This window comes from Colletotrichum gloeosporioides, assembly GCF_011800055.1.
Source record: "Colletotrichum gloeosporioides strain Lc1 chromosome Unknown consensus_21, whole genome shotgun sequence".
Lineage (NCBI taxonomy): Eukaryota > Fungi > Ascomycota > Sordariomycetes > Glomerellales > Glomerellaceae > Colletotrichum > Colletotrichum gloeosporioides.
The window spans coordinates 94,339-113,308 of NW_025544666.1; the positions used below are offsets into that span (position 1 = coordinate 94,339).

At 57.0% G+C, this 18,970-nt stretch overlaps 4 protein-coding genes across 4 annotated transcripts; 1 reads left to right on the plus strand and 3 right to left on the minus strand.

The window, feature by feature from the left end:
* Positions 1-1,160: 1,160 nt before the first annotated feature.
* Positions 1,161-1,634, minus strand: GCG54_00012997 (uncharacterized protein; the record flags this gene model as incomplete). The annotated part of the gene is made up of 2 exons (XM_045412860.1): positions 1,161-1,409; positions 1,458-1,634. The coding sequence occupies 2 exons, from the start codon at positions 1,632-1,634 to the stop codon at positions 1,161-1,163; spliced, it is 426 nt and encodes a 141-aa protein (XP_045267518.1).
* A 664-nt stretch (positions 1,635-2,298) lies between these two features.
* Positions 2,299-5,268, minus strand: GCG54_00012998 (uncharacterized protein; the record flags this gene model as incomplete). Its single annotated transcript, XM_045412861.1, has 4 exons — positions 2,299-3,297; positions 3,360-3,595; positions 3,654-3,784; positions 4,007-5,268. 4 exons carry the CDS (start codon positions 5,266-5,268, stop codon positions 2,299-2,301), a joined length of 2,628 nt encoding a protein of 875 aa, XP_045267519.1.
* A 2,549-nt stretch (positions 5,269-7,817) lies between these two features.
* Positions 7,818-8,380, plus strand: GCG54_00012999 (uncharacterized protein; the record flags this gene model as incomplete). Its single annotated transcript, XM_045412862.1, has 2 exons — positions 7,818-7,841; positions 7,937-8,380. 2 exons carry the CDS (start codon positions 7,818-7,820, stop codon positions 8,378-8,380), a joined length of 468 nt encoding a protein of 155 aa, XP_045267520.1.
* A 913-nt stretch (positions 8,381-9,293) lies between these two features.
* On the minus strand, positions 9,294-13,439 carry GCG54_00013000 (uncharacterized protein; the record flags this gene model as incomplete). The annotated part of the gene is made up of 1 exon (XM_045412863.1): positions 9,294-13,439. One exon carries the CDS (start codon positions 13,437-13,439, stop codon positions 9,294-9,296), a length of 4,146 nt encoding a protein of 1,381 aa, XP_045267521.1.
* Positions 13,440-18,970: the final 5,531 nt, after the last annotated feature.

Consider the following 18,970-nt stretch of genomic DNA (forward strand, 5'->3'; position numbering starts at 1 on the left):
CCGCCCAGCCAGCCCAACCGGTTCTGTCCTGCATCTTGCATCTGGCCTTTGATGTTGCCAAAATGCAGTGGGACTCCACCGCGTTGCACAACCAGCGGCGGGCACAATGCGAACCAGTAGCAGGAGCAAGCTACACGCACCCACAGTGACATAGACCGCCATCAGACTGTCGTCAACATTGCTTCTTCCGTCGCCTCCGGGCACATTACAGTCCACCAAGAGAGCCCGCGAGGGCACCACACAGCATAACCTCCCCAAGGGGGCGAGGATCAAACCCATGGGTCCCATCGACCTGACGCCGCCAGGGGTCCCCGCCCCGTACTCTCGACAGGACAGAGTTGCTGCGGGCGGATGCTTCTGGATCATGACCAAACAGACTGACTCCATGCTCTCCTCCCTCGCCCGAGTCATCGAGCCCCAGAAGCAGCCCTCCGGCGGTATCGAGAAGAAAGACCGGAAAACCTGTGCGGTCCTCGTAGAAGCATTTCCCAGGTTCAAGGTATTACGTGCAGATCCTGTGACTTGTCAGAGCGTATTTTCCGCAAACATGAGCCGAACTTCTGCCACGAAACGGGACCAAACACGGCCATGTGGCCCGCAGAGAAGAACGGACGACCGCATTCCCTTTTAACATGGCCGCGTCCTAGCCTTATTTGCCTGTCAAGGCAAACACTTTCCAGAAGACGTCAAAACGTGGGCACGGGATGGCCATGACATTAAGCCGCAGTCCAAGCGACGGGTCCTGGGTATCTGTATATTCATCATGACTCTGGACACCAAAGTACCGTGACACTTGCGTGATCTCGATGTCCACAGCGTTCAAATCATAAGTTTGCCATTCGGCCTTCAGTGCCAGGACGATGGCCGTAATCCACGCCTGACGACGGCCCGAGGCCACATGTCTCGCCCGCCCCTCCACCGGTCCGCTGAGACAAACTCGCGAGCCCGGCACGCCGCATATCGCCCCCGCCAGCCCCCGTGTAACCGCCGCCGCTGGCCGCTTCGGGAAGGTGCAACCAGCATCTCATCTGCTTTGGGGGAGGGCCTTCTCGAATGCAGCGCTTGCAATCAGAGACAGTAGACCTGTGCGATGGCGCCTGTCCTTCTCCTGAAAGTCCTCCGCCTCTCCCTTGATCCGTGCATCCGCAGGCACACACACGTCAGGCCACCCCGTTGACGGGTGCCTGGCCCTTGAGCCTCGCCGTGACGACGTCGACGACGGCGCGGAACGCCTCCATCTCTTCCTCGACGGAAAGGGCCATGGCCGTTCCGCCCAAGTTCACGGAGCAGCCGACGTAGACGGGCATGTTGGCCCGCTTGGCGAGCAGCTTGGCCATTCGGGTAGCGAACTCGACGGTCGACTCTACCGAGTAGATGGCTGTTGAAAGAGGCTGGGCGGGATCAAGTCTCTGCGGGCGGTCAGTGGGTGATCAGAAGTTTGTGTCTGGAAGACGTACATTGGGCAGGGCGTAGACGAAGGATCCCAGAGCCGCAGTCGATGAGGGCTCGTCTTGAGCCGTCGATGTGAGGAACAGGGTGGCCGTTTTAGCCTTGACGGTGAGATGGATGTGGATGCGGGTATCCAGGGACCGAGGGAGGGGTATGGAGAGCTGAGTGACGCTGCTTGCTGCCATTTTTAATGGTTTCCCGTGGTTTCGAGGGTGACGGCCGTTTGTTGAGTGAACGAGTGAGGTTGGTGATGTAAACGCTGTGATTGTGAGTGGACGGCGCAGTGTGAAGGTCAGACTTTGCACTGTATCTCGACTGTGAGCAACACCACTGCCAACGTCGAAGAAGAGGTTAGCAGCTGGCTTTTCAACAGGACCACCAAGTAAACTAGACAAATACAAGCTTGATTTCAAAAAACGAAATAAGTGACTTGAGACTTGAGCGGTTCGAAATGGTACAATTCTCTAATGTGGTGTTGCTGCAAGGATAAACCGCTAACCTGTCTGTTCGTGACAATATAATCAACTCTGCTTCTCAGGCCCAGCACATACGACCATACCCACTGGAGAACTCGGGATCCCGTCCGCTCTCCCATAGATAAGCCAGTGAGGGCTGGAGTAGTAGTCGGGTCGGTGACGACCGGCGAATGCCCGGTGTTGTATGTTTTTGCCCTTCTGTTTTGCCCCTAGGCCTGCTATGATCATTTCCATTCATAGTTTTGCTATGCCAACTGATCACGGCATTGACCCTCTTGGATGGTTGCACCTCATCTATCATTTTGGTTGTACAGGTCTATCATTTGTATACAATGCCCTTGTGTTTAGCCTACGGCCTCTGGAGCTCTCCACTTCACTGGGGCCTTTGAGTGTCCTCCTCGGGTTGCTGGCCCTCTGTCTCAGCCTCTTCAGACTCCGTTTGTTCAACTTCCTCCACCACCTCCTCAACAGAAGACTTCTTCGGTATCCTGCTAAACACAGCCAAGAAGCCACCCCCAACAACGAGGGTACCGACCTTGGGTCTGCAGACATACCCCCTCGACGCGGGCCCCGTCTCCCCAGCCCGCTCAAACTTGCGGATGCCGACGGCCTTGACCTCCCAGTTTCTTCCGCCGAGGGCATCCTTGAACCCGGAATCGCTGTTTGACGTGGACGTGTGCAGCTCGACGACGCGGTCCAGGACCAGCGGCTGGCCCGTTTCCTTGGCCCACATCTCGAACTCGAGGATCTGCGTGATGGAGGGGTAGAACACCACCATCTTCCCGCCGGGCTGCAGCGCCTGCACCGCGACGTCCGCGTGCTCCTGCGACGCCGGCAGGTCCAGGATGACGTGCGCGAGGAACGGCTCGCCGTCCGTCTCAGCGAGGCGGGTCGAGAGGTACGATCGGATCGTGCTGACGTGGAAGTCGACGTCGGAGAGGTACAGGCCGCGCCGGAAGTACCTGACGAGCTTGTGGGCCATGCGGCTCGACGTCGGATTGATGTCCAGGGTGTGGAGAATCGCGCGGCGGCTGGCGACGTGCTTCGCGTGCATCTCGGCGAGTTCCGGGTCAGCAATTTGCAGCGCGTGCGGCGAGTGCGCATATTCCGGCGCATCATCGTCCGTCGCGGGCTTCCGCGGGAGCGTGTTCCTCTCGTACTCCGCCGTGCACAGCGCCTCGCGCAGCTTCAGCGGCACCGGCGGGTTCGCGCCGTGAATTGCCCGCGCGAGGTGCAGCGTCAGCGCGCCCATGCCGGTGCCGGCCTCGAAGATCTCGACCGGCGGGCCGTCGTCAAAGTCCGGGTCTTCGCCGGGGGACGGCACGTTGAGGTCGAGGACGGAGACGATCATGCTGGCGTCTTGGGGGTAGATCTAACCCTGCACCCGTCAGTCTGCGGTTCCCGGTGCTATGCGATCAAGGGCGTTTCTCGTACCGGCGTTGCGATTCGTGGGGAGTTTGAGACGTATTGCGCCAGGGTGACTTGTTGCAGCCTCACATCGCGGCCGGTGGTGTCCTTGACGGCGTCGGTGAAGGTCTTGCCGATGACGTCTGAGCCGTCGAGCCTTGCGCCGTAGCTGAGTTTGATCTTGCCGTCCCTGCGCAGGGGAGGGGAGAGGTGGAATTTGGCTTCGCGGTCGCCGCGCTGGCGGAGGACGATTACATCGTGTTCTGGTGGGTGTTAGGAAGTCGTTTGGGTGGTGGAGAATGGTTCCGTACCTTGGATGACCCGTCCCGAGCTGGCGTACCGGCACAATGGTCGACTGAGGTGTCTTGGAAGACTCAATGGCCAGAGTCTGGGTGGCATTGTGGAAATTCGGTTTGGGAATGTCGAAAACGAGGTCGCGGAAATCTTGCGCGCTGAAGTGGGATGTACTCGTTTAGAAGCATAAGACTCTACAACTGCATTTCATAGCGTATCTACCAAGCAATAACTCCATACACGGAATGACTCGAATCTCGCATGCTCTGTCCCTGACCTCATATCCTCAATCTCATGTCCGTGACTTCACATCTCCCATGCATCCGACTCAGGCTGGAGGATTGATATAAAATTTTCTTGCACTTAATTGGGCATCGTACCAGAAGGTCTCGCCGTACATTGTGCATCCGAAGCAACCAGCCATTTCACCTCGGCACTTCTTTCTGCCCCAACGACGACACGGCTTGCCAAGTTCAACTCGCAGTTGATGGTTTACTGTGCGGTGCTGCTTTGCCGCCTCTTGGGTCTTGTGATCTGCGATTACCTGCAGAGAATCCCACAGACTCTCTTTCCGTTGCGCTTTTCTTTCGGCGCGCTTGAACACTTGGCCTTTTTGCTTTTCCAACAGCCGTTGCTTTCGCTCGTTCCATAAAATGATGTCTTCCGGCTCGGCGTCGCAGTGTGCTTCAAGACAATCCAGTGGGTCAAGAAGCAAGTTGACGGAGTCGATGATGCTCTTCTCTGAAGGTTTCTGCTTCAGCAGACCAGCGTCGTCGTGGAAACAGCTAGATGCGACGGAAACAGCAAACTTCATTGCCGGCTTTGCCTGGTCCTCCTGGATAGCTTCTTCCCAAAGCGATGTGTCGTACATTATGGCATGGCCTGCTTTGTTGGCGGAAAAGACCTGCACGACGCCCCAACGTCCAAGGTCAAAGGCTAGATGCAGGGCGTTGGTGTAGGTACGAAGATACTCGTTGCCACTGGCGTAAATCCAGGTACACTGAAGGAAGCATGCCTGCCTAGGATTGACTCCATTGCTGAGTAGCCAGCGAACAGTCTCTGATTGTCCAAAGAAGGCCGCCCAGTGGAGAGCTCCATATTCCTGAAAATAAACGATTCTTTTCGCGTCTTGGCGAGGGTCCACGATAATACGCTTGAAGTCGTCGATGCGTTTATCGATCTCGATGATCTCCAGGCGTTTCTTCTGGATCTCTTCGTCTGCCTCATCTTTCCACCCCGGCGGTTTGATCTCGGGGTACTTCTTGTAGTTGAGCATGCTTCTGGCGCGTTCTAGCTTCTGGATGTCTTTTTTGAGGCGCTCCAAGCTTTTATCCCGTTTGCTAATGAGTGCCTGCTTCTGAACCCATGCCTTGATCAGCTCCTTCTTGTTGTTGACTGTTGCGCGGAGGTTTTGGCCGCAAACTCGGAGCACCTCGAGCGCTGCGATGTTGCCCATCTTGGCTGAGTGGACGAGGGCTTGGTGTCGTTTCTTCCTTGCGGCTGCCATGTAGAGGGAGGGCGTCGCAACCTCGTTTAGGCGGCGGTTCATCTGGGCGAGGGAAGCGAGGCCCCGGATGTCTCGGACATCTTTCAAGATGATGAAGAGTAGCTCGTTGGGGAGGGTTTCTAGCTTTGCCATCATAGTCGGCGACGTTTGTGTCTTCGTCTCAGTCTGTTTGGTTCTTCCCTTGCGTTGGGGAAAATACCACGCTGCGGCGTGTGTAATTTGTTTGTGGAAGCGTGGTAGTGGCAGAGGTGAAGAGGAGAGCGAGGTGAAGGTGAAAAAAGCTGAGGTGAGGAAAGTTGGGGATCGCAGAGGCAAGCGAAAAGGAAGGAACAAAAGGCGGTTCCAAAAATTGCAATTTCAGATTTGGGTTTTTGAGCGTTTCCAGCAATGTTGGCAGGACCAGAAGGTGAGTTGTCCCGAAAAGGAAGGGGCGAGAAAACGATTGAGGTGAGATGGGAAGGTGTCAAGCTGCCAAAATGCTTGATCGACGTACCTTTCCTCTCCTTTGCCCCAACTTCACCAAATCATCAACATTTCCACCAGACAAAGCCAGGACTTCAACCAATATCCTTCCACCATTGCCATCAGATGCCAGAGCTTTTGACAAAAGGATTACACGCATAGTTAAGTCGGTGATACTGTATGCGCAGGCAACTGCACGCAAAGCCCCCTTCCTACGTCACTGACAACGGTTAGGCAGGATGGCAACATTCAACAACCTCCCTCCGGAGGTCCGTCTGATCATCGCCGGTTATCTGATGGACTCAGCACACCTCTCACGTTTTGGAAGAGTGTCACGTAATCTATATGGCCTCGTTAAACCACTTCTATATCGCAGAGAAATCCGGAAACCCTGCAGAGAGAACCGGGTTCTGACTTGGGCGGCTAGAAAGGGACATATTGACATCCTGCAGCTATTGTTATATTACGGCCAGAACGTTGGAGCGATTGAATATACGGGTTGGAACTGGTACGTATTTCCACCCAGGGAGTGTCTGCCTCTGGAAGTGCGAGGGAAAGGAGAGAAGAAGGTGCTGCTCAGTACGGGCCAGAGGCACGGAGCCATTCACAACGCAGCCATGCATGGCCACACCGAGGTCGTCAAATGGCTTATACAGCAAGGCGTGTCGATCTTCGAAGATTCTGTCAACATTTGTGGCTGCTGTGTGGGAAACACTTGGCAGGAAGATATGCAGTGGCCAATGAACGGGCCCCGAACAGCTTGCATTCTGGCAATTCTACACCAACATTACACCACAGCTCATGTCTTGATGGAAGCGGGAGCCGGCGTCCATGGAAACCAGTGGATGCCGCATGGAATAACCATCTGGCAGGAAGCCGTCTAGGAGGACGACTACAGATCGATTCTCAGATACGCCTCTCACATCGGTTCGACTCTCGTGTCTGTGGTGTTACGAAACGACGAGATTGAAAGTGAGGAGTCCGCAGCACAAAACAACATTGATGCCGTTGAACTGTTGTTGGATCCAGCCGAGGCCTTGGAGGCATATGCTTTGGATGGTTTAGGCAAGATTGCGAAGGTTGTGTTCCCTGGGGACGCAAATTAGGAATGCAATTCAGAGATTGACAGATTATGCCGTGTATGGGGACGGAAGAGATGCAGGGGTTTGGGTTGCCTCGCTTGCTCCATCTTCGAGAAACGCAATCGAGCGAGAGAGGCCCGGGAGAACAAGATTATTCACCATCTTATAGGCAGGACGCTGAGTTGACCCTTTGTGGCAAACTTGGTGGCTCCAGTGCCATTGTATTCCAGTCCTTGACATAGCTAATAGTTTTGCATTCATTGAACCGTAGCCTGGTTATGCCGAGGTATGATGGTGTCCGTCAACTCTTTGGAATCTTTTCGTTTGGCCTGCGCCGTAACTTTGGAATTGTGGCGTCTGACGTTACCTGCGAGTACTTCTACCCTGTTTTCGATTCAGTCTCTGTTCAGAAACTGAGTCTAGTATTGATGCGTATGACCAGTTCAACGCTAGGTTAGGTTGTATGACCACGATGGCCATGGGATCGCGCAAACCGAAAGTTGTCGAGGACATGCAGTTGTATTATGCGGCAAATATTCTACTTATATCACTGCAGTATCCAAGGGTCTGCCTCAGAGGACCGCATATCTTCCCTACATCCATGTCGCTACAATTCTCGTGTACTGATATCAGATGCTCATTGGAAGCTGTGTTGTACTAAAGTGTGATAATAGTGATGGAGACGAGCAATTACGAAGGTGACGAGAGGAGAGACCGAAACAGAGTCTGGAGGAAACACTCTCGATTTAGCGCAGCAAGAAAAGGGTGGTCTGTATCCCAAATGGAAGGCAATAGCATCTCGCCCCTTCCTAACACGAGCAAAGGTCTGCCAAAATCCTCAGAGAACGGCTCATCAGGGATCTCTCCATCCGCGTGCGAGCTCGCACTTTCCCCTCCTCCTTCTCTACCATATACTGAGCATCGTGCATCTCATCACAACCCCACGCTTCCAACCCCCCCCCTCAACGCCCCGAGAAGCCCAGCATTAGCCCATCGGGTTCATGAATACCGCATGAAAACACCCAACGAATAACTCCACCCAGGGTGGCATTTCCCTCTTCGGGGAAGGGGCTCTTCGCTACCTCTCCGCCGCCGACGTGCGCAACGCGACTGCCATCATCAACGCGGTCCTTCGTGGAGATGTCGACAGTGGTAGCTAAAAGGGTTAGAAGCCGCAGAAGGCACCTGTCAGTTTCCCCTGAATTTCCCTTTTTTATATCTGTCTTCGTTCATCCTCCTAGTGCTTACCTAGTCACCAGGGCACTGGAACTTCCCGATTTACTGAGGCCAGACGAGCCAAGGCCGCTGCCAAAAAGGCGGAGAAGGAGGCTGAAGAGCGGAAGGTGGCCATTGCCGAGAAGGAGAAAAATGCGATGAAGAAGGTTGGCATGGAGAATCAAGTCGCCGTCGACGAGAAAGAAGCCAACGCCAACGAGAAGAAAGTCGCCGCCATGGAGAACGTCGACACCGATAAGAAGGATGCCCAGGTCGAGGGCGAGAACAGTGAGGCGGCTGTGGTCGAGACCAAGGTGAAGGAGAGACAGGGCAGCATCGATAGCGACGCCGACGCCGCGGCCGAAGACTGGGCTGACATCTCGGAAACGGAGGAGGACCTGAGGAGGGCCTACGTCAAATCTATTTTTCGGAGAGTACACGAGACTCTGGAAAATATGAAAGATATTACCGAGCGTCGGAAAAGATGAAGTATGAGACATAGAGTCGGGCATCACGGCATACATTGCAACCGAAAGACCAAACTGGACGGATCGTTGAAGAATAATATCGATTTCGCTACCAAAGATTGGGTGGGGGTATCTCATGCCATGCAACGCTAAAGGACAGTCCAGACATCATCCAACGCATTTTTTCTGTCATCATCGATCATGTCGTGCTTCATCATCGTCTTTTTCTTTCCACCCATGGCCTTCTTTCCAAAGTCGTCCCGCGCGCTTTTTTCTTCGGTTTGTCCCCGTTTCGAATGAAAGTAAATGTCCCAGACAAGACGAAGAAAAGAGCGAACGGCCCTGCCAATCCAGATTATGTTTCCCTAATTCCGTGTTTTTCCAAAGTAGAATGTGTCGTGGTGTTCCGGTCAGTCCAGCGCTGCTTTCCCTTCCATTGCGTTTCCAAAATATGTCCTATCGCAGATAAGGTAAAAGAATGAAATACATTAAATAGACAAATATCGTGTTGCCTTGATCGCTTTTGGGGGTGTTATGATAGGGGAGGTTTGATGCCTCGGCGCAGCCAGGCCGGCGGATACAGGAGGGTTCCGTGACCCTATACTATGAATTACAACTGTCGCCAGTGGTGTGTTGTAAGAGATAAGAGATGGATAGTATGGGATACAACCGCGACCGACAACCCAGTCAAGGGGTCGGGCGGGCCACGCAAACGCCGTCCTGTGTCTACCGGCTGCTTTGCTCTTGTGTGATGATATAGAAAATTCAACACCAGTTTGGTGTTGCAGACGGGCTTGCGCCCTCTTGAATCTTTGATGCGAGATCTTCCTCTTGTTCCGGAACCTGATAATGATGCCTTTTGAATAAGAAATCAGGGGTATGTAGGATACGAAACGAGGGTTATGAAACGCTGAAATAAAACAAAGAAATTCTGTTAGATACTCGCAGTGCGGGCCCTCTCGGGGACTCGTGCGTAGCAAACCATGAGCTTGAAGCTGGTCCGCCACTCTTCGCACTCCGCAAGCAGGGCCCGATCGCCCCAGATGCTGCGGCTGACGGCGGTCCCCGCGGCGCTCTCGTAGCAGCGGCTGTACCACCACCGCCCGACCTTGGCGACCATCTTGGTGATGTTCTCGTCCGCCGAGTCGCCGTCGTCGTTCATCATCTCGGCCAGGCTGCGGACTTCCTTGGCCTTGCGGGTCACCGGGGGCTTGCTGCCGCCTTCGGTCCGAGGCACGACGCTGGCCACGGGCACGCCGACGCGGCAGGTCTTGACGTCGGTGAAGCCCTTGCGGCCGAGGAGGCGGAGGATCAGGTCCGAGCTGGAGCTGATGTTGATCTCGGGGTTGCGCTCGTGGATGCGCTCTTTGAGCCGGCGGATGGTGCGGCGTCCGCGATTGCCCATGTTGTTGAGGTCGACGTCAAGGATCGAGAGCTCAATGTAGCCGCCCGGCTTGAGAACGCGGCGGGCCTCGGAGATGATGTTGCGGTAGTGGGACTCCGGGGCGGCGGTGGGGAAGCGAAAGACGACCGAGGTGAAGGACTCGGGGCCAAAGGGAAACTTGGCGGTGTGGGAGAGGTACTGGATTTGGTGGTGGTTGGGCGGGCTCAAGGGGAAGCTGGAGGAGTTTTTGTGTTCGTCGGGGAGCGGCGCCCGCGGAGATAGGTTGAAAAAGGTTGCGGCTGGGTACGTCTCTGCTGCGTAAAACGACCAGTCGTCGTTGCCTAGACCGTCAACGACGAGAATGGAGTGGCGCTTGAGGGAGCCGACGACGGGGACGAGCTGGTCACGCGCCGGGGAGAAGAGGACGTGCCCAAAGGAGAGCCACTTGGACACCGTCATGGAGCCGACGCGGAGGTTTACCTGGGAGAGAGGAGACTCGTCCTCCGAGGACTTGCAGCTGGACATGGACTGGCGAGATCTGCGGGAGGAGTTGCTGCTTCGCTGGGAGGTGATTGTGGCTTTGCGGGCCAACTCGGTGCTCTCGCGGTCGATCGCGCTGGCGGGAACGTCGGCAATGGGGATCAGGGTCAGGGAGTTGGAGCTGGCTTCGGGCTTGAGAGCAAAGGCAGCTTTCAAGCGCTCAGTCATGTCTGCGCTGTAGACGCTCGACGAGGTCGCGGTGGAGTTTTCGATGGGTTTCTCGGCAGCCTTGGGCGGAACAATGGTGGGTGATTCCAGGGGTTTGAGGGAGCGCTTGGAGAGTCTGCCATCGTGGCCTTCAAGATGGAAGGGAATGCCCTTGGAAGAGGTTGCCGAAGGGGGGACTTCGCCGATGAGATCGTTGTACTCGTCCCAGATCTCATCTTCCACGAGGGGCGCATTGGGGTCCGGAACGTAAGCAAGGGCGTCAGCCATGGTGTACATCCCGCCGCTGGAAGAAGTGCTAGTGGTGCACTCCGAGTTCTTTCGGGGAGAGAAGGCGAGGAACTCGCGGCCGATCTGGACCATCTCAGGCGTCTTGAGGGGAACAATGGACGAGCGTGGATCTGAGTTGGTCTCGACGCTGGTTGCGGTGGTGGCAGCGGACTCGCCGCGGGAGAGCTCCGGGGTAGAAAGCTCCGGGGTTGGGCCAGAGGCGACGAAGTCGGGGTTGAAGCCTGCATCGTCCGGCGGCATGCTCATGCTGATCCTGTTGAATGGGCGCGAGAAACTCCTCGACGACGTGTGCTCGGGTCGAGAGGTGACTACCTTTGGGATGCGCCCAACTTGAGGCAAACGACTGGGGCGTTCAGCTGGCTTGGCAGCATTGGACTGCGAAGCCTGCGTCTTCATGGAGCGGATGGCAGGGATGGATGTTGAGGTCGGCTTGGCAGAGGCAGAGTTCCTGCGTGCTTGTGAAGACTTTGTCGGCTGAGTGAGCCTCGACAGCGACTCTCTCCTTTGGTCCTGGCTTGTGGTGGATGCCCGTCGCTCCTTGACTGTCTCCTTAATCGGCGGTGGAGACGGCAGGTCAAACACAGCTGCCTCGCGGAGAATCTCCTCAACATCTGGCGGTCCAGAGTCTTCTTGCTCGGAGCCGTCCATCATCGTGTAAAAGGCGGCCGGCTTGTGCTGGACCACCTTGACGGTGGCAGCAACGGGAACGGGCTCGGGCTCCTTCTTGTTGGGCTGGCTCCGAGATCTGCTAAAGAGCTTCCACCTGCTTGGAGAGCGAGCTCGCTTGGTGAGCTTCTTAGGCGGCGTCGCGGTGGCTGCGGCAATGCGACCGCGGATGACTTCTCTGTGCTTCTCAAACTGGGAGTCGTCAGACAAGATGGTGGTGTCGTGGCTGTCCATTGACGGCGCCGAGATGCCGCTGGTGTTGATGGGCTGCGGCAGCTTGAGAGGGCTTTGGTCGGGCGACGTCCTCAGCCGTTGAACGGACCTCCTGAAAGCCAAAGTGGACTTCATGGTGACGGCCTCAGAGTCGCTGCTGTCGGAAGGACGGCGGTGGCTGAGGGAGGGGTGAGGACCGCGAGGAATGGCGGAGGGGGCGAGCCCAAATCGGCCAGTGCTGGAGGTGGTTGACGTCTCTGAGGCGTACCCGAGGCTCTGGTTGCTCTCCGAACGAGGCAGGTCGACGCTGTTGTTCCTATTCTCAACGACACCGCCGCCAGAGATGATGACGGGGTTCATGCGCTCCAGAAGGAAGGTGTCGGTTGGCTGATTGCTGCTGAGACTGTCCTGGGACGAGGCAGGGCCCATGCTGTTGCGGGCCCCGTTGGCGGATGAGCTGCCGCTTCGTCGCCGAATCGCACCCAGCCGTCCGTAGCCCTCGTGCCCGGTGCCAGCGGCAGGCCCCTTGCGTGCCGGCTTCTCCTTCTTGTCGACCTGAGTGACCTCGGGCGCCGTCTTGCGACGACCAAAGAAGGGGAAGCGACTGAACGCCGACGTTCCAGGGCTGGGAGTGCGAGTCGGGCGCTCCTTCTTCTTGTCAGATGTCGCTGGTCGAGGAGCCGGCGTGGCCTCTCTGCTTGCGGGCAGGCGGGATTGCGGAGGCTTCTCTGAATATAGAGGCGTGACAGACCGCGAGAGGACCTGCGGCTCCGGGCGCCTGTCGTTGACCAGGGACGCAGACGAGAGGTTGCTGTGGATGATGGGCAGCGGCCCAAACAGCTGTGACTGTAGGTCAGGGGTGTTCTCCCTGCTGGGACGGGCTGGCGGTGTCTGACGGGGCGAAGCACTTGTCATCAGACGCGGGGGAGATTGCACCGGTGACGGCGGGGTCATGATGGGCATGGCCGGCTCTCTGGCCGCCTTGGACGGGGACTCGTCATTGCCGGGACTCTGGGTGAACTTCTGCGACGACTTGCGGGGCGGCGGGCTCGGGGGCAGGGGCGACAGCCTCTTCTTCTTTACGGACGATTTCCGCTCGACCTCCCTCACGGTGGAGTTTGACGACGAGGATGTAAGAGACTCGCGGACGGCGGCGAGACCTTGGGGGTCGGCGCTAAACGCATCCATCTCATTCGCGCTTCCGGCTCTTCTCCGGGTCACTGGTGGCCGGGTTACGGCCGGGCTCAACTGTCTCGTCCGGGGGGCAGGGGTTCGCATCGGGATCACCAGGCCAGGTGACTGTGACGACATTGACGTGGGAGTCGTGTCTCGGCTGTACGGTCCTGGGCCGGGCGACTCGGAGAATCTCGTCGAGGGGCTGCCGCTGAAGGCGCTCAGCTGGCTGCTTGTTCCAGAAAACACGGGCGTCGGAGGCGGCAGGTCGTGAGTAGCCAATCTGTGGAGGAAGTCCACGCTGGAGCCCTCGGAGGAGGTTGATGGTCGTCCGGTGTAGGCATAGTCTCTGTATCGATCTAATTCGGGGTAGATGGTGACGGGCTGCGCCTGGGTTTTGGGCAAGTCCACAACGTGGGCGATCCGGATCTCTGTCGGACTCTCGGTGATGCCCCGGTCGAGTTGCATTCCCGGGTCGAGCGAGGACCGCGATCGAGGTGCAGACGATGAGGAGCTCGTTCGTGTGGAGTCGGTCGAGCCATGGCTAAGACTTGGGGTCTTTTGGGCGACGGAGGATTTCTTCCTTCGCAGAACGTTGCGAGGCTTGGGGCCGGTCTGGGAGCGTCCCGAAGAGGACGAGCCTGACATTGTCGGAACGTGGCTCGGTCTTTCCGAGATGGTGCTGTTGGAGCTCCATGATTGCGTTTGGTGTGTTAGCGGAGGTCGGTTGGAGGGTACCGGGAGAGCTGGACGCCTCGACGAAGGCTGGAGCTCCCGCGCCGGTTTGCTCTGGGGCTGGATCGGTTGTTGGATCGGGATTCGGATGCTCTCTCCTTCTCTGCGCACTCGTCTTTCTTCCCTGGGTTCCATGTACGCTCTTCTCGCTCGTATCTGTTCATCTGGACGACTCGGCAAGCCTGCACCCGTGCGGAGGGTTGCCATATTGTCCTGGAGAGATTTCTGGGCCTTTCCACCATTACCAACTCTTCTCAAAATACCATGTTCAGTCACGATGGATACGAGAAGCCTGCCGAGGAGTTAGCGGCGAACGGCGAATAGTGGCTACGGGAACAACCTGGCAGTGACGACCGGACGTCCTCAATTAGGTGCTGACCACGCTGGGCGCAACGGACCAGGCGCAAGATCACAGAAAACAGAAGAGTGAGTCCCTCGACCTCGACTGACTAAGAGCAAAGGAATAAAAGGGTGTCCAGCAGTCCCAAGTAGGCAGCTTGGGGGCTGGGATGTGACGCCGAGCACAGCCAAGGGGAGCGAAATGGGGATATAAGAAGAGACGGATCAAAGAGGCAGAGTCGACGAGAAAAGATGAGCGTCCCGGAACGAGCAGAAAGGAAAAGTAAGTGAAGAAAATTATCAACAGGGAATGCTGGGCGCGGAAGAGGGGGAAGGGATCCGGAGCTGAGATGGTGGTGGTGAGGCGTGATGGTGGGGTGGTGGGAGGTTGCGCGGCTGTCGAGGGCAAGCCGATTCGGCTGGGAGGGTCGTGGTGGTGGTGGAGGGGTTCGGAGGGGTCCTCGAGATGGTGGGCAGAAGCCGCGTCTAGACACCAGCGCTGGCGCCGTCGGTGGGATGCTGTGTAGTATGAGCCAGCCTCTGTGTTGTGACGGCAAGCTGATGGGGATGTTTGAGAATGCGACTGGTTAAGCGTCTGGGGAAGCAGAGGCCGTTGGGTTTAGCCTTGAAGATGGGGATGGAGTCCAGATAAGTTGCTGCGGAGGGGCAGACGGCAAGCTCTGGTGGCAAAAGAGAGGGCAGGGCAGGCAAAGGGTATCTAAGGTAGGTAGGTAGGTATCGTGTGGCAGTAGAGAGAAAAAAGAAAGCTACAGTCGCAACGGCCAGGTCGGGACAGAGAAAGGCAAGATTGGATTGTATATAGGTCAAGCAAGGCATCTCGGTCTCTCCTCCATTTTGCCTGGAGCCGGCCTGCTGGAAAGCAGCCGGCGTGGATGGACGGAGGACGTCGGCGAGGGCAAGGTACCTTGCCTAGGTAGGGAACCTTAGCCAGCAGGGGTATGACTAGCAACAGAAGACGGTAGGCCGTACGTAACGGAGTACTCGGGACCTGCAATGTAATTCTGTGTCTGAGAGGTGTATCTGGCCTGCATCTGCATCTGAGGTATCTAAGGTACAGATGGACTCGATTGCTGCTCTTCTTTGCGCGTGGCGTCTGAACCCTTGCACCCGGGCTTTAGCCTCTAGCGTGCAGCGGTCAAGAAATGGGAATCATGGGCCCAGGTCAGGTGAGGAGCTGCTGGAAACGCCGAGGGCAGCGCCCTGGGATTGGGCAGGCGAGGCAGGGAACGCGCGCAGGAGGGAGCAGATCAGACAGCGGTATGCGCCAGTCACGATGTTGAGTCATCTTTGGGCCGTTTGGGGGAGAGAAGCGAGGGTCTGGAAAGGGGAATACTACCACTGTGTAGGTACGGAGCAGTAGAGGACTAGACAGGGAGCAGACGCGAACTGTCGCCGTGGGCCTACGGGTCTTTCTGCAGATGCACAGGAGAAGCAAAACACAGGCAGACAGGGCATGGAGGGCAGCGATGGGAAGCGACGGGAGACGAGGTGGGGAGGAGGAAGAGACGCTGGAAGAGGCACCGACAACCAAGGGCTGGCTGGCGGCAATCTCTGCAGACTGCGAGGCGTGCAACTGCTGGGCTGTGCCGCCATGCGGCAAGAGACTCGCCCTGTACTCTGCATACACGGCTCGTCCTATGGGAGTCGCGAGAAGGCTTGAGAAGGCAACTGGACGACACCATTGGGCCGCAACCCCCTGTCGTGCCCTTGCCCGGATTGGGGGTTGTCTGCATCGTCTGGGATGCTGGGATGCTGCGAGTCTGGGGGTGAGGGCAGGGGAAGGGGGTTGTGGGCACGCTGAATTCGATGTTTTGCTTTTGCAGAATTGAGAGAGAGAGAACCGCGGGACGAGACAACTACCTGGGACAGAAGAATGGCATCATAGCCCGGCCAGTGACGGCGACGATGTTGGTGGTAGTGGTGCTGGCGACCCGTAGAGATGGCTGTGCTTACCGCCAGTCGGTCGACGCTACAGACTGACGGACAAAAAATACCCGCGCAGCCCTTCACCGACGGCGAGGGCGGTAGTTTCTTTTGGGTTGGCAACTCGGCACGGGACTCGAATTGACTCTTGGGAAACTGGATGGCGGGGGCAAAACGGGCCAAAGTGTCCAAGCTGGCGGCTGGGAGCGACCCTGGAGCACAAAGGGGATGGCCCGCCCCGCTAGGTGTGGACGAGTGAGAAAGATGAGAGGAAAAGCCAAGCAGAAGAGTTGTCGTCGTCTGTCGTCTTGCGAGTGAGAAGGCAAAAGTAATAGGCGCGGTGTAATAAGGATGGAGCGGGCAGGGATGGGGCTGGACGCGGTTGTCGAATAGACGGTGATATGTTGGCTGAGCGTTTGTTAATGGGAAACGACATCGGATGGGGCACGGACGGAAATGGCCATCAATGGCAGCACTGGCAGGCATCGAGGACGACGCCGTCGAACTGAAAAGACGCAGTTGCAGCAGCTGGAAACTGGGAACCGGAAACTGGAGAACGAAAGCGAAAGAAAGGAAAGCGGCGACCACCACAGTTGCAGGCCACCTCAGACTCAAGTCACAGGCCACTTGCTGGAGGGAGCGGGCAGGGCAGGCGGCCCAGGGAGCGGGGGTCACCACAACCGCACAAGCCAGGTGCAGCTCTGCCTATTCCCAAAGCGGCACTAGCGCAGCGGTACTTCGCCCATGTACCTGCGGGTCCAGACGGCTCAACTGGAACGTGCGCAACTGCCACTCCGAGTCCAACGGCTCTTTCTTTTTTGGGTTTGACTCTCTTTTGGACTTTGCACTTTGAACGCTGCAGTCGACAGCCTCTCGACACCTGGTCGTTTCTAATTCTATGGAAACCAATCCACTCTGGACAGCTCATGGGAGCCCTCACATACACGAACTAGAGTTGACTCCTCGCCAAACTCTTCGACGCTCCCTCCCTTCCCCTGCATCGTTTGTCCTTTCTCCGCAACCGCTGTCAGTCGACTGTCAACAGCAACAGCAGCAGCGCCCGTGAACCGCCTGCTACCGAGCAAAAGCAACGACCACGGGAGCCTTTGATTCACCAACCCCCGCGACTGTCGTCAACATGTCATCTATCAATGATCCACTGCATGTCTCACTCTACGCTGCCCGAGAGGCCATGTTTCTGCATGTCTTACTCTTGTCCCACCCTCCCTGTTGATCGCCCACGCTACCGATACGCTTTCACGCTTGCCCCACCCCTCTTCCTGCTGCCCGGCGCTTGTTTGGCGACGTCCTTTCGGTCGTCTATCCCAGATGGAGTCCAACCTCACTCTTCAGAAATGGTGGTGGGCACGGCTTCAAGGGCTGTCGACACGGACCACTCCACCCCACTCGAGATATCATATTCTGATATTATCTCGACATTGTTTGTGTGGAAGGTGTACAGACCGGCCGCCGCGGCATCAACTTGATTTGCTCTGAATCCTCGCGCCTGCTCCTGCGGGAAACCAACAAGGGAACATCGCCTGGGCGCTCGCTCCTCGACGTTGCTCGATCCAGAGACTCGCAGGAGGATCGACAGAGGACCCCGCGATGGATGCGCAGGAAGCACCTACTTACCCAGTAAACAGTATCTCGACTGCACCGCAAGCCTCATGGACGCGCCATTCCAACTACCAGGAAGCACACCAACGACCAAACGCGGTTGTTGTCGTCAACGTCGAATTAGAACTTTGGTGATGACGACCCAGGCCCGTCTAGTCTGCTCGCTTGCACACCCTCTCGAGTCTCAGCCTTCATCTAAATCCTAAAAATCCGGGCACGGGAGACTATGGATTCGAACCTTTCTCGAGGGTCCAACCAACGACTTTATTCTCCGGGTAGCCAGGCAACGATACGCTCCCAAGGCTCTATCGTTTAACTCGCTTACCACCATGAGATTATCGTCGGATGAGTCTGGGTCGCGCTAGCAACCAACCCGCGAGCCTGCCGCTTCGAGGCCGTGTGGCCGCGGGGTCGTTTTCCAACTGCAGAAAGAAGCCATTTCGAAGACTTCCATTCGCACGCACTGCTACGCCACGGCTAATCTCCCAGGCCCTGTCTTGGTCAGAAACAGGAGTTTGGAGATTGTCTCAACCCCAATTCAGATCCGCTCATCGTCGACTATTGCTTCCATCTCACGTAACGCACCCAACCACGGCCGACTTTACGATTAGCCGTTTGGCCTGCTTGGGGTCGAAACAGTCCCGTCGCCGTCATTGGCCGGGCCGAAATGGATCTTCTGGGCGGCAGGGGGCTCGGTCCCTTTCTGCATTTACAATTGGCCCGCTCGTCATCAATTATGTCCAATCACCTGAGCTGCCCGAGACATTTTCCCACCATCCATCTCGCGTCCCTGAGCATCCATTTCCCCTCATGCATGTCTCTCCTTACCCGCAGCTTTTGGAAACCGCTCTTCACCAATCGACCGCGTGGGCTTGACGACGAGACTGCTCGATAAGGACCGCCGGGATGGAAAGGAGCTGATTCTGGCGTCATGGACATTAGTCAGAGATGACCGTCTCATCTAACGTTTGACCAGACCCGTTGAAAGTCTCTCCGCAACGGCCGCGAAATGACAGCTCCCGTCGCACATGGCCCTGCATGGAGCAACCTTGACAGGCCGAGCACGGTGCTCACAGTGCACGGTATCCGAAAAGAAACAAAAATGTTGACAGGCGACGGAGCTGCTGGCTCTGGGATGCCTGGCATGAAATTCCACTGCAGCAAGGCAGCATGCAAGATAACGAGAATAGAAGCAGGCCCTCTCCGCGACCCAGATGGGATCATCGATCCAACAGCGCGCCGTCAGGCAGACCGCCGTAGCAGGGTCTGTCCGGCAGTGGAATCACGGGACCGGCTCACCGGACCAGGCAGCGTCTCCTCCAACGTCAGTGCCAGCGACGACACCCAGACAGCGACGCAGCAAACAAAACCAGAGCAGCTGAAACCTGCAGCTCGATTGTGGCGATTGTTATGCGCTGGCCGCGTCTAAAACAGGCACATCCAGGGCCGACAGCCGGGTCTCTGCTGCAAAAAGACAGCCAAGGTCGCCCGCCGAAGCGAGCGAGACGACGTGCAGGAAGCAATTCGCAAACCGGCGCCGT